This window comes from Lampetra planeri, chromosome 57 (genome assembly GCF_965212315.1).
Source record: "Lampetra planeri chromosome 57, kcLamPlan1.2.h2, whole genome shotgun sequence".
Taxonomy (NCBI): domain Eukaryota; kingdom Metazoa; phylum Chordata; class Hyperoartia; order Petromyzontiformes; family Petromyzontidae; genus Lampetra; species Lampetra planeri.
In genome coordinates, this window is record NC_136163.1 from 2,719,956 (window position 1) to 2,735,227 (window position 15,272).

The 15,272-nt window shown below is 45.8% G+C and overlaps 1 protein-coding gene across 1 annotated transcript in view; it reads right to left on the minus strand.

Annotated features, from left to right (window-relative positions):
* The window catches only part of LOC144735742 (afadin-like), a 209,275-nt gene extending 201,123 nt beyond the window's left edge, over window positions 1–8,152 (minus strand). The window contains 1 exon segment of the mRNA XM_078618239.1: window positions 7,443–8,152. Coding sequence (XP_078474365.1) covers window positions 7,443–7,538 — 96 coding nt within the window. The 5' untranslated portion in view covers window positions 7,539–8,152.
* Between the last annotated feature and the right edge of the window lie 7,120 nt (window positions 8,153–15,272).

The following is a 15,272-nucleotide window of genomic DNA, read 5'->3' on the forward strand; positions in this document are numbered from 1 at the left end:
CGCCGGCACGCAACAGCCTACCCATTTCGAAACGAGGTGACGGGATATTTTAAAGTCCACCGTGAAGCAGATTGCGCGTAGTATTTCACGGTGATGGTGGTTGAACAACAGTGTGGACAAGACGAAAAAGTCACAGGAACTGCAACACCGTGGGACGTGGTGATGGATGGGCGACGTGGCGACTGACCGCCAGCGAGCGAGCGAAAGAATCCTGAGCGGGTGCTCGCTCATCAATCAACCCCCGACCGCTTTACGTTTCTACGGGAAGAAAATAAATGAGTAGAAGCCGGTTTGTTTTTACTAAGTGACTCCGGCACCTCACGGTTGTTGTTAAGCACGTGGCCCTGGGGGAGCCACACGTACCACGTGACTTATCAGACAAAGATCCCCCGTATAGCCTTCATAGACTTCTGAGGAAGGGGCCGTTAGCGAGCACCTGCGAAGGCCGTGCAGTACTAGGGTACGCCCAGAACCAGTTCAAACAATCTAAGAAATATATAAATATTCAAATATATTTTCATTCATATATGTTACATCTATACCTATTCATGATATATTTATTTACATATACCAACATTTATAGATGGTAATACCCCGATTTACGTCTGCCCCTGTTATGTCGTTTCGCAAACACGTCTTCACTTTATTATGAACACCGCTGCACGATTTGCGTCGCCTCATCCCCCACACACACTCACGTCGTTGACGGAATTGTCCGTCCTCTCTCATTATCCGTCGCCTCTCAGCCTTCCAGTACGACTACCACCCACTACTACCACCACCACCCACTGCTCCCCTGTAAATTGCTTTGATTGATGTCGTTTCCATATTCGTCGCACCTTTCATGAACGCATACCCCCCACCCCATGACGTAAACTGGGGTATTACAGTACTAAATGTATATTTACTATATACAGTATTTCGTCTTTTGTACTGGACGTCTTCACGCATGTAATAGGCTATGTGCTTCCGGTCAGAGGGGCGGCACGGTGGCGAGAAGTTAACTGCCTCGCCTGGTATACAGAAGGTTGTGGGTTCGATCCCGACCCTGACGCCTGCGGTATAGAGTATTTGGAGTTTGCGTGTCTCCTCTCTCGCGGGTCCTCCGGTTTTTCCCTCAACATTTGAGAATCAAAATCACGTGTTTAGAGTATTTGGCTGCTATAAATTTACACACGATGATAAGCCACTTCGTTGGGCTATCATTTGTGATAGCCAGGTCGCTCCTGAAAAAGAGCTATATAGTTCAGTGGGCCTTACCTGGTCAAATAAAAAAAAATAGTTCATATAGTTTAGTTTACATGGTACGTGTGGCTCCCTAGGTACATGGGCTGAAGAACCACCAACTTGTGGTTCACGAGCCACAAAGTCTTATGAAAGTTTGTATGAAAAAAAAGTGTGTAGTCCACTGGCTTTATCTGCACAACGTTGTTTAATCGACCGTTTAACTCACGCGCATTGACCAGCATGGTGAAGTAAAGTCAAACAACACCCCATGACGACAGAGTGTGCGGGAGGAGGCATTCATCTAGCAGTGGATTGGCAAAGGGGACAACAATTATCGTTCATTATCGTCAGTCATGATCAATCCATTGCTAGACCTTCCCAGGTCACCATGATCATCATCTCAAGAGTCTTGCGCTGCAGCAAACCATCTCGTACCTTCACAGGTACGCTTGCGATGAGCACGGTTGGCTCCAATTGCTCGATGAACGCCTACCCATGCTGTGTCGGTATGCCGGGAGACAGTTTGACCATACTTCACCACATTGGTAAGTGCAGGTTGATGAAGGGAGAGCTGCTCAGCACTCGTTTCAGGTATCACCCTCCACTCAAGTTTTCCACGGTCAAAGAAATTAACTCGGGCAAACCACTGTGCCACCACTCCACCCTACATTCCCATATCTACTCAACTTCCTTATCAGCTCGGGCATTATCTGCATTTGTTTCAGTACAATTCGCTGAAAAGGCACTAAAACTTATTTTAAGATCTTATTCGCAACTAGTACAACTACCTTCCCACATTAAATCACAAGTGGCTGCTCTTACTACATCGCTCATAACATGAGGGTTACCAAGTGGTGTTGCTCTGAGCCAATAACACTGCTGATGAGATCAAATAAAGTTAAATCAGTCCAAGGTTGCATATATAAATACAAACGACTGGACGGTTGGGGCTCAAGACAACTGATCAAGATTCTGATCTGTATGTTGAACTTCTTTCGCACGATACGCAAGCCAACCGCGCTAATCGGAGGTGTTTAGACACACTGTGCGATTTAGTCATGAGCACACCCACCTTATTAGTAAAGAATGACACAAGCACACCCTACCTCTCCTTGCCTCCCTCCTAAGCGACGACGCATCTTGATGGATTCTGACCCGGTTGAACAAAGGGAATGGTACAGCACCCCCCGCGCCCCTCTCTGAGAGGGTATTTTGGCGTCCTCTTCCACGCTGACCAGACGTCTTGGAAGAGGTGGGCGAACCCACACTTTAACACACCACCACATACAACCTGCCCATTAACTGCGGTGCAACCGATTCATACCCGCTGGGTGGACAACAGAGGGAAGGAGGGGAAAACCCAAGAAACGTTTGAGTCACCTGCTGTGCCTGGAGATTGAATCGAAACGATGACACCTGGAATTGCAGTTCCCGTGTGCTAACCATCACTCCGTGGTGGCGAGATGTTAACTACTTTGCCTGGTATGCAGGAAGTCGTGGGTTCGATCCAGACCCCGACGTCTGTATATTTGGAGTTTGCGCGTGTCGCTCTCCCTGTGGTGGAGTGGATCTGTCTCCGGGGTCCTCCGGTTTTTCCCCTCCACATTTAGAATTGACGCGCGTTCAGAGTATTTGGCCGCTTCCAATTGCCCTGTGATAAGCCACTTCATTTGCAACGGCCACGTCGCTTCTGAAAAAGATGTCAGTGGGTCCTTACTGGTCAAATTAAAATACAGTAGTTCATAATTTCACTCCACGGAAGCAAGAAAAGGACACAGCTTTTACCGTGACCTGCCATCGCTAAGCCCACCATTGCTAATGCAGCTTATTCGTCGTGTATGCACCCCGGGGGGGCCCTCAACGTCCACGTGATCTGCCGGAGCCCAATTATCCTGGGAGAACGTTCGCTCGCTGGCTGGCTCACCGGCTGGCTCGGTCGCGTCAAGTTCAAGCGTCGTCACACGGGGTCGCGGGTTCGCTGGGGCGCTCGCTCTGCAATTCGCGGACTTTGGGACAAATCGTAAACGGCGAGCAAAGTACCGCGCTGCAAAACTGGGCGCCGCAATTTACCACCCCCCGCCCCGTACCCTGCACAACAATTGCGATCCAATAAATTCTTGCCATTCAAGGTTTTGAAGGTCGGTTAAATCATTGGTTACTTTGTCGGCGATGAGATTTCCCTCCCAAATTTGAACCCGGCCGAGCCATCGGCTGTCACGTCGCGAAACGAAGAATCCATTCTCAGACGCGAAAGAAGTTTTACGTATGTACGTATATTCGGAACTCTCGCAGAGTAGCATCAGCTCTTCGTGTTGAACAACAGCCCACGGAAGAGGATATGCCGGAGCTACCTCCGACATCTCTCCCTATTACCTCTGGACCACACACGGGACACTTTCCCCCACTCAATCTGCATCCGAGAATTGCTTTTATTTTTTAAACATTGTCGGGAATATAGCAGTTACCAGTGGCAGGACAGGTCAAAAACACCCTATAATGTAAACATAACGATTGTAAAACAGAGATTGCGCATGCGCGAATCGATGTGTGAATAGCAAACCAGAGGAATCCGTGGTGCTGGCCGTATTATTTATTATTCATGTCAACTGGGCAGCGGAAGTTTTGATGACGGACGGTCAAGACTGCTGACAAGGTGGTAGCCAAGAGGGATGACACATCTGAGAGGACGTCTACCAGAGGAGATGGAGCGATGGCATCAGCTGGGTGGAATGTTACATCAAAGAATCATCAGAATCTTTATTTATACTCGAGGAATCTGATGAGCTATGAAGCTCTTTTCACAAGATGTCCAGTATAGCAAGAGGTGGCAGTGGCTTGGAGGCCTTCATCCAGCAGCGAATTGACCGTGGCCGATGAGAATGACGAGTCGGCAGGAAGGGCTCCAAGTGGCCATTGCTACAGTGCTTAGTCAGCAACGGCACTGGAATCTTTGCGTTTGAATATGGGCAGCCAGCCGTGACTAAACCAGGTTGTCATGTTCAGCAAGTTCTATAGAAAAACCCTCGTCAGAAATGTCTGCACACCAAAAAAAACCCCACCTTATTTTGTCTTTTGCATTTAATTTGTGCCAGTTCGCCGCCTTGAGGGTCGCATGGCCACAAACATAATGGTGATTACTTACCCCCAAGAAAAACCTCGAAGAGTCTCAAGATTGAATTCAAGAGGGCACTGCCAGATTGAAATCGTTTGGCCAAATCCATAAGCGTTTTTGCTTTTGTGTACACGAGGAAAAGGGAGGACACTCAAAGTTCCACACAGATGGATTAAATAATCCACTGTCCTTCACAGAGGTTTTTTGGGTTAGATCGCGTAAATATAAAAGTGTCGTTAAACCCGCCACCACCCGATACAGCCAATTAGTAAGGTTTGTCACGAAACTAAACGTGCAAATTCATTACTAGTTCCGCAAACCGGTGTGTTGGAAAGTAAACCCACAAAATGATGCTGGTTGTAATTCCAACCAGCATCATAAGGCCAGAGATGTGGAGAAATCCTCCTCCTGTTTCGGTCTTAAATAGAGGAATAAATGTCCTACTTTAGTATCCGGACAATCTCGCTGCCCACACCCACACGACACAATCTGGCATTGCCAAGCAATTCACCCTTGCAAGCACTGACCAGGCTCAAAAAAAATCTGCTGAGCTTGCCCGAGGGCCGACAGTCTGGACACATTCAGGGCAACTTGGTTGTAAGCCTCTGAACAGTGAACGGATGAATAATGCACTCCGAAGTCGACTTCGGAAGCAGGCTGTATGTACGATAGGAGCGATGGTTACGCGACTGCGATAAATATTTCAGGATGGGCCGCCCGTGTCTTGTTCAAAGTGGATGCGCCGACGTTTCGCTTGAGATGCCGGTAGCTTTTTCAGGAACCGAGCTTTTGGGACGAAACTTCAGGCAACCGTACTGGTACGCACGCAATAACAACCCCAAGACACAATCAGAACGCTGCACAACAAAAACCGTGACATCCCGAGAGCTGGTGACAGCCATTGATTGAGATTGCACCAGTGGGGATAATTTTTCCATGAAAACAACCAACACCTCCTCCACCGACTGAGACTTTCAGGAAATCAAAAAGACGAATCGCCTCAATCCTTGACTTAAGAGATGTCACACGTCTGGGACATATTTGACATTACGGGAAACGACAAATAATTATAATCATCATCATGTGCTGTACAGAGACACCTTTGTCAAAAACACTTGAAATCTATTCAAACTTTAACTAGCGCTGCTTGTTTCTGGCCGTCTGGCGTTTTGGGGAGGTGCTCGGCAACTATGCAACAACGCTGCAAATAATGAAGGTAGTGGTCAGTTGCCGAGGGTAGTTTGACCATACTTCACCACGCCTGTTCAAGTTAGGAGTCAATGTGACTGCACTCATTAAAACGACCTCACAAACACACCGTATCTACGGATATGTCCGCATACCTGTCAACCCCGTATTCTTACACATGGAAATTGAGTTTTCAGGTCCATATGACGTACAGCCGTTTCAATACAGGAAAAACACATTTTTGTCCATTTGTTTGCGTTTCTCCCTTGTGATGGGACTTTGTAAGATGAACGTTGATATATGTATAAGGGGATTGGGTGACTAAATGGGTCTGAATTGGTCTGTAATAAGTTAGGCACTGATAAGGGGTTGACAGGTGTACTTGTTTCGCACTGTACCAGGTGCTGCACAATCGATGTCATTACCGTTTTACAATCCACTGCTGGATGAAGGCCTCAGATGCTGTGCAGTGGTTCCTCTGTCAATCCACTGCTGGATGAGGCCCTCAGATGCTACACTGTGTGGAGTGGTTACTCTGTCAATCGACTGCTGGATGAGGCCTCAGATGCTACACTGTGTGGAGTGGTTCCTCTGTCAATCCTCTGCTGGATGAGGCCTCAGATGCTACATTGTGTGCAGTGGTTACTCTGTCAATCGACTGCTGGATGAGGCCTCAGATGCTACACTGTGTGGAGTGGTTACTCTGTCAATCCACTGCTGAATGTAGGCCTCAGGTGCTAGACTGTGTGGAGTGGTTACTCTGTCAATCGACTGCTGGATGAGGCCTCAGATGCTACACTGTGTGGAGTGGTTACTCTGTCAATCCACTGCTGAATGTAGGCCTCAGGTGCTAGACTGTGTGGAGTGGTTACTCTGTCAATCTACTGCTGGATGAGGTCTCAGGTGCTAGACTGTGTGGAGTGGTTACTCTGTCAATCTACTGCTGGATGAGGCCTCAGATGCTACACTGTGTGGAGTGGTTACTCTGTCAATCCACTGCTAAATGTAGGCCTCAGATGCTACACTGTGTGGAGTGGTTACTCTGTCAATCTACTGCTGAATGTAGGCCTCAGATGCTACACTGTGTGGAGTGGTTACTCTGTCAATCCACTGCTGAATGTAGGCCTCAGATGCTACACTGTGTGGAGTGGTTACTCTGTCAATCTACTGCTGAATGTAGGCCTCAGATGCTACACTGTGTGGAGTGGTTACTCTGTCAATCCACTGCTGAATGTAGGCCTCAGATGCTACACTGTGTGGAGTGGTTACTCTGTCAATCTACTGCTAAATGTAGGCCTCAGATGCTACACTGTGTGGAGTGGTTACTCTGTCAATCCTCTGCTGAATGTAGGCCTCAGATGCTACACTGTGTGGAGTGGTTACTCTGTCAATCCACTGCTAAATGTAGGCCTCAGATGCTACACTGTGTGGAGTGGTTACTCTGTCAATCTACTGCTGGATGAGGCTTCAGGTGCTACACTTTGCGGAAATGTTTAATCTGTCAATGCACTGCTGGGTGAATGCCTTTGTACCATACTTCACTCAAGACCACAACAACTCACAACAACAACAATGACGTCCATACCTTCACCGCAAGTTCACAACTCACCCCCCCAACTCGAGCGGCGTTTGTCTCAGAAGTCTCTCCACGCACTCCGCTCCACTAAAGCCACCCAAGTGGCGAGCGAGCCCACCGAAAACCACCACCACCAACACCAACCACCACCACCAACAACACCACCACCAACAACACCACCCACAACACCACCACCAACAACACCAACACACCACCAACTACCACCACCAACACCACCATCCACCACCACCACCACCAACTACCACCACCAACACCACCACCACAAACACCACCAACAACACCACCATCCACCCCACTCACACAACTCACACAACTCACCTCGTTGGGAAGACTGATCTCGAAGAGGTCGAGTCTGTTCTCGTTCCAGTGGTTGATGATTTCCCTCAGCTTGCGTCTCTCCTCCTCCATCGCCATCCTTACACGCGGCCCCCCCCCCCGCCTCAACTGTGTGGGCCCGGGGCTGCCTCCCCCCCCCACGCACGCCGAAGCCGCCTCGCGATGATGAGAAGAAATGGGGGTGTGGTGTTGTGTGTTGTGTGTTTTACTGTATGTGTTGTATGTGTGTTGTGTGTGTGTGTGGGGGGGAGCCTTCGGCCGTTCCCAAACCACACAAGACAATCGACTTCAAACTCCCTCCTTCCTTCCTTTCGCCTCCTTCCTTCGCCCCCCCCCCACCGAAACGACTCACTGGCTAGTGTCTACACCAACCTAACAACGATATGGCAACGTAATATAATATTTATTTGACAAAAATTTTAATTTTTATTATTTTCCCCTCAGCCTGCTTTGCTTTGCACCCCCCCCCAGCCCGCCACACACAGAGCGCGGGCCCAAAATGTCCGCACCCTCGCGCGAGGCGGCCCCCCCTACCCCCCACGTCGTCGTCACCGTCAACGACGCCGCCAAAGACGCCGAAGACGCCGAAAACGACGCCACAAACCACCAGGAGCGCGCACACGGCCCCCCCGAAAACGAGCAAACGACGACGACGCCACCGCCGCCAAACCAAACCGCTGCCGCCGGAAGGAACCCCCGGGACCTCCCCCCTCCCCCCCCTTACAACCACCCTCAACCACTCGGCCCTCGCCCCTCCCTACAGACTCCAAATATGGGCATGTGGGCGGGGCTTCGGATGTAAATTCGGCGCTGGGGGGTGAGGGGTGGGGGATGAAGGGTTGGATTCCGCCCCCTTGGCACGCCCATTCCCGGCAACGGACCAATCGGAGAAGGTGTTTTTTTTCAGTTAAGTAACCCCCCCACCCAAAGGGGTGGGGCTTTCGTAAGCTCCGCCCCTCAAAATGTGGCAGGTGGGTATTTTATTAAGCTCCTCCCACAAGAGAGTAGGAGGGGCTTCAATGGAAGCTGTGAGGTCAGGGTGCAGTTTAAACTCAATGTACATATAAGTTTAAACTAAACAATGTACATATAAGTTTAAACTAAACAATGAACATATAAGTTTAAACTAAACAATGAACATATAAGTTTAAACTAAACAATGTGCATATAAGTTTAAACTAAACAATGAACATATAAGTTTAAACTAAACAACGCGCATATAAGTTTAAACTAAACAATTAACATATAAGTTTAAACTAAACAACGCGCATATAAGTTTAAACTAAACAATTAACATATAAGTTTAAACTAAACAACGCGCATATAAGTTTAAACTAAACAATTAACATATAAGTTTAAACTAAACAACGCGCATATAAGTTTAAACTAAACAATTAACATATAAGTTTAAACTAAACAACGCGCATATAAGTTTAAACTAAACAATTAACATATAAGTTTAAACTAAACAATGAACATATAAGTTTAAACTAAACAACGCGCATATAAGTTTAAACTAAACAATTAACATATAAGTTTAAACTAAACAATGTACATATAAGTGTAAACTACACAACTAACATATAAGTTTAAACTAAAAAATGAACATATACGTTTAAACTAAACAATTACCATATAAGTTTAAACTCAACAATGTACATATAAGTTTAAACTTAACAATGAACATAAAAGTTTAAACCAAACAATGAACATATAAGTTTAAACTAAACAATGAACATATAAGTTTAAACCAAACAATGAACATATAAGTTTAAACTAAACAATGAACATATAAGTTTAAACTCAACAACGTAAATATCATATAAGTTGAAACTAAACTACATATGGATTTTACCCTTTCTAGAAATAAAACAGGTGTTAAGATATTCTTGATTCTTTCGGTAAAGTCAATAATAAAATAATATAAATATCAAACAATAACATTCTCACGACGTTTCGACTGCAACACAAGCAATCATCATTAGGTGTGAAATCCACGACAAGAAAATTTGAAAAAAGTGGCGTTTTTTTCTTAACATCTTCACCGACAGAACCAAGAATATAAATCCCTGCAGTCACGAAAGTTTTAAATCAAAATTTAGGTGTTAAGATGTTAAAACACTAAACAGAAACCTTTTGCAATGAATTATATCTGCATTAACCACAGAAACGTGTTATGAACATGCAAACAAAAAAGACGTGCTCTGGTAGTATTTGCCATGTTCACCACAAGTGTAGTGACGGTATATCCACCACTAGGGGGATAGAGCCCTGAGCACCAATTGGGTCGAGGCTCAAATGAAAGCCGTCCCTTGGTGTGGACCAATCAATTTCAAGGACAATGCATATATTATCAGAGTGTGTTTTTGTTTGCATTTCGACTGCAAGTGTTGTTGTTAATGCAGTGACATGAATCCTTGTAAAAAGGTTTCAGTTTTGTTGCCAGAAAAAAGGGGAAAACCCCTATTATATTTTGGGACTGGCAAAGAAGGTCTAATAATGAGGGCTCACCCCGAGCCCTCATTACTTTGATAGTGCAGCATTTGTCTTTGAGCTGTACGTTTTTTGGCGTCCTTTGGTCTAGCACCAATTGGGTCGAGGCTCAAAAGAAAGCCGTCCCTTGGTGTGGACCAATCCGTTCCAAGGACAATGAATATATTATCATAGTGTTCATCTTCTTAGTTCTTTCGGTAAAGTCACGTAGAAGGGAAATAATAAAATAATAAAAATAAAACATAATAAAATAATTCTCACGACGTTTCGGCCACAACGCAAGCAGCCGTCCTCAGGTGAAGAACAGGTCTGTCGGAAAGACAGCGTCTGAATGAACACCACCAGGCTTGGCAGCGTATATTTAAGCTGGGTTGGAGGGGGAAGAGCGCCTTGACAAAATAATTTGCATATCAAGAAAAATTTATTATATTTATGGGAAATGCAGATATGGGATTAGTCACTACTTGTGGAATGCGTAGGAGGTGGGCGGGGGGTTTCAAAGTCATATTATGCCCGTGCATTATGCAGGATTAGCAGCATCAAAGGAAGGGAGTAGGGTTAGCATTAATAAAGGAAAGGAATGTTAATAGTATGGAGCTGCAGCAACTAAACCACCACGTAAAAAAATAAAATATAAACTACATCAGTATCATCAGTATACTAAATATACTCTCCAATAAGCTGAGCTACTAACAGTAAGTCATACATTGCATTTCGACTGCAGGTATTATAGTTAATGCAGACATGAATTCTTGTAAAAATGTTTCAGTTTTGTTGCCAGAAAAAGGGGAAAAAAGGGGAAAAACCCTATTATTAAGGTGAAGGATAGGCGCAGAGATGATCCAGGGTCGAGTGTAATGACGGTATATCCGCCACTAGGGGGATAGAGTGCGCAACAGGATAAAAGGGGAGCGCGGAGATGATCGAGGGTCGTTTGAGTGAGTTACAGTATAGTAATAGGTTTTTACCCTTTCAATTGGTACAAAATCTGACACCTTTATGCAAGGCATCATGTTTGCAATAACCACAACACAAGCAGTCAAAATGCAAACAAAAAGAAGCAACTCTGATAATGATATGCACTGTCCTTGAAGTTAATTGGTCCACACCCGAGACAGCTTTTCTTAGAGCCTAGTCTCCATTGGTGTTGGACCAGATGACGCCAAAAGGCGTACAACTCAAACATGATGCCTTGTATAAAGGTGTCAGTTTGTGTACCAGTTGAAAGGGTAAAAACCTATTACTATATTTTGCCACTGGTAAAGGAGATGTCTCATAGTGAGTGAGTAACGTTCGGTGGGTTGGGTCCCGCCGTCGGGTCGTGGAGCTGCAATATCCTCGTGTATAGGGGGTCACGTAGTGACAAGGACGTCTACACCAATTATAAAACCAGCTCCGAAAAGGTCCTGATTAAAGGTCTTTTAGACACCGAGATGCATTACGCATTCATGCGTCGCCCATGTCAGTTATATATGATAATACACGAGCATAATGTGACTTTGAGACCCCCCCCCCACCACCTACACATTCCACAAGCAGTGACTAATCCCATATCTGCATTTTCCATAAACATGCAAAATTCCTCTGTTGATATGTAAATTCATTTGTCAAGGCGCTCTCCTCCTCTAACCCAGCTTAAATATACGCTGCCAAACTTTGTGGTGTTCATTCGGATGCTGTCTTTCCGACAGCCATGTTCTTCACCTGAGGACGGCTGCTTGCGTTGTGGCCAAAACGTCGTGAGAATTTTATAATGTTTTATTTTTATTATTTTATTATTTCCCTTCTACGTGACTTTGCCGAAAGAACCAAGAAGACGATAGAAATGGTTATTAAACTGAGTGAGCGTTATTCTTGGCTCTTTCGGTAATAAAAATTAAATGTAGGTGAAAACAACGGCACCGGCAGTGGGTCTACACCAATCAAAGGGCCGTCAGGCAATCATTGCACCTCACTGCATATACCCACACTGCTGACGGTTGACAAAAAAACACAAATCAAGTCATGACTCAAAGTGGTTGATGACATCTTTCCAATGATTGCTGAGTTTATAACCGTCCTCTCGGTTGAAATTGTGTAGTGACTGTACTCGTCACTGTATGGTGCCGGGGCTTGCGAAGTCACGGCCGGTAATGTTGTCATTACGGGCAGCCCGGGTTACGGGCCGCAGTAACAACCCTAGTGGTGGTTGGGTGAGCGTTGGTTTGCACAGAGGCACCACGAGCAGTGTGCGATTCCGGCTCTCAGTGAGGGAGCGCGAGGGAGCGCCAGCCAGCCCGGCAGAGGTCGCAAACGGGTTTTGATTCCTTACCCGTACCCGGCCGCACCAGGGTGGCAAACGGGTACCCGTACCCTACCATATCCCCGGCTACCCGTACCCGGCCGGGTAGGGTACGGGTATGGGTACACGATCGCGACCTCTGGGATGAAGCCATGTTGCAGGCGCGGGTGGGTTGATTCTAGGAACTTGAATTGTGAGAAGAGACAAGACGTTGGGAAATGAGTGACAAACGGTTACTCACCAGTGACTCACGGCCTACCCGTACCCGTACCCGGCCGCATCAGGGTCGCAATCGGGTACCCGTACCCGTACCCGGCCGGGTACGGGTAGCCGGGTATCGGGTAGGGTACGGGTATCGGGTACCCGGTTGCGACCTCTCCAGCCAGGGTTACTCTGACTGACATGTTGTCACGTGACCGTACGATACTGGAGGGGGGCCACCGGTGGCCAGGGGCCGAGGGGTGGTCACGTGGTCCCGAGGGGCTCTTGAGAACATTCGAGAAAGAGCTCGAGAAGCCTGGAAGGTGGGCGGGGCTAAGGGCGGAGCTAGCCCCGGCCGGGAACATATGACGAGAGCTCCGTGGGGAGCTCGGGGTTCTTCAAGTGTTGGTGTTGGAAACTCCACGTCGGGGAGAAGAAGCCTCTAGCCACGTGGTCCGGGACACAGCTTGTGGTCCGGACCCGGGTTAGCGAACTGTGTCTAAATTTGATTTAAAGCTTTCGTGACTGCAGGGATTCATCTTCTTGGTTCTTTCGGTAAAGTCGCGTAGAAGGGAAGTAATAAAATAATAAAAATGAAACATCATAAAATTTCGATTTAAAGCTTTCGTGACTGCAGGGATTCATCTTCTTGGTTCTTTCGGTAAAGTCACATAGAAGGGAAATAATAAAATAATAAAAATGAAACATCATAAAATTTCGATTTAAAGCTTTCGTGACTGCAGGGATTCATCTTCTTGGTTCTTTCGGTAAAGTCACATAGAAGGGAAATAATAAAATAATAAAAATGAAACATAAAATTTCGATTTAAAGCTTTCGTGACTGCAGGGATTCATCTTCTTGGTTCTTTCGGTAAAGTCACATAGAAGGGAAATAATAAAATAATAAAAATGAAACATCATAAAATTCCGATTTAAAGCTTTCGTGACTGCAGGGATTCATCTTCTTGGTTCTTTCGGTAAAGTCACATAGAAGGGAAATAATAAAATAATAAAAATGAAACATCATAAAATTTCGATTTAAAGCTTTCGTGACTGCAGGGATTCATCTTCTTGGTTCTTTCGGTAAAGTCACGTAGAAGGGAAATTATAAATTAATAAAAATGAAACATCATAAAATTTCGATTTAAAGCTTTCGTGACTGCAGGGATTCATCTTCTTGGCTGCTTGCGTTGTGGCCGAAACGTCGTGAGAATTATTTATTATGTTTTATTTTTATTATTTTATTATTTCCATTCTACGTGACTTTACCGAAAGAACCAAGAAGATGAACTGTGTCTAGTTCAGCCGTAGCGTGGTTAGATGGGCGTCCGAGACCCGAGTGTAGATTGTGTTGTGTTCCGTGTTAATGCGGAATTAATAGTGTTGCTCCCAAGAGAACGTCTGCGACTCAGTTAGACTCACTACATATGGATGGCTTCCTGAATAAATCTTTGTTGATAGCCAGTAGACTTGCAAAGTACCATCGTCTTAGAGAAATCTATTTCGTGTGAGCCAGCCGCATTAAAATAATGATCAGCCACGGCAGAAGTATTTGGTCTTATCGTGTTTCAAATCTGCCTCATGCTCACTAACACGGTCTGAGACATGTTGCTTAGTTTCCCCAATGTAACTGCTGCCGCAGATACAGCTTAGATTTCATAATCAACGTTTTTCGGTTAGATCGCGTTATTTATAAATGTGTCGTAATCCTCCATCACCCCACACGGCCAATCAGCAAAAAAAGTGTCACGTTGACAAAAGACAAATAGTTCAAAACTTTAGTCAACCGGTGTGTTGAAGCGTGAAACCACAACATTTACAATTTTTGAGTACAGCTTAGATCAGGGGTCGGCAACCAAAATAACAAGAAGAGCCATTTCTTTCCAATTCGGTACACAATTCAGTATTTCAAGAGCCGCAATGCATCTGAGTACATACTGTACATACGTACATATCGTCAAGAAGCAGCCCGCAAAGAGCCGCATGCGGCTCCGGAGCCGTAGGTTGCCGACCCCTGGCTTAGATTGTAGACGCCGGGATATTGCATGTCAAAGAATATGAATTCCTGCAGTCAGGAAAGTTTTAAGTCAAAATCTTAACACCTGTTGTTGTTTTTTGCCAGAAAGGGTATACACTTATTCTTATATTTTGATACTGGCAAGGGAGGTCCCTTGATGTAAACAATGTACAGTTCACCATTTTTGCTTTACAATGTAAAGGCCCACTGGCCATCACAAATGATAGCTCACACGAAGTGGGCTTATCATCATTGTGTGAACATTTATAGCATCAGACAAATACTCTAAACGCGTGATGTCGATTCTAAATGTGGAGGGGAAAAAAAACCACACTACCAACAGGCGTCAGGGTCGGGATCGAACCCACGAACCTCTTGTATACCTGGCGAGGTATAGTAGTAGGTTTTTACCCTTTAAACTGGTACAAAACTGACACCTTTATACAAGGCATCATGTTTGCAATAACCACAACACAAGCAGTCAAAATGCAAAAAAAAAGAAGCAACTCTGATAATGATATACACTGCCCTTGAAGTTGATTGGTCCACACCCGAGACAGCTTTTCTTAGAGCCTAGTCTCCATTGGTGTTGGACCAGATGACGCCAAAAGGATGGGCATGGTTAAACTGCTCCCCAAAGTGGGCGTGGCTTGATTAAACCCCTCCCCCAAGTAGGCGGGGCTTGTGCATTGGCTTGACTCCCGTGCTACGGCTCATGGAGCCCCACCCACTACTCAGGTAGCCCCACCCACTGCTCAGGTAGCTCCACCCACTACTCAGGTAGCCCCTCCTACTGCTCAGGTAGCCCCTCCCACTACTCA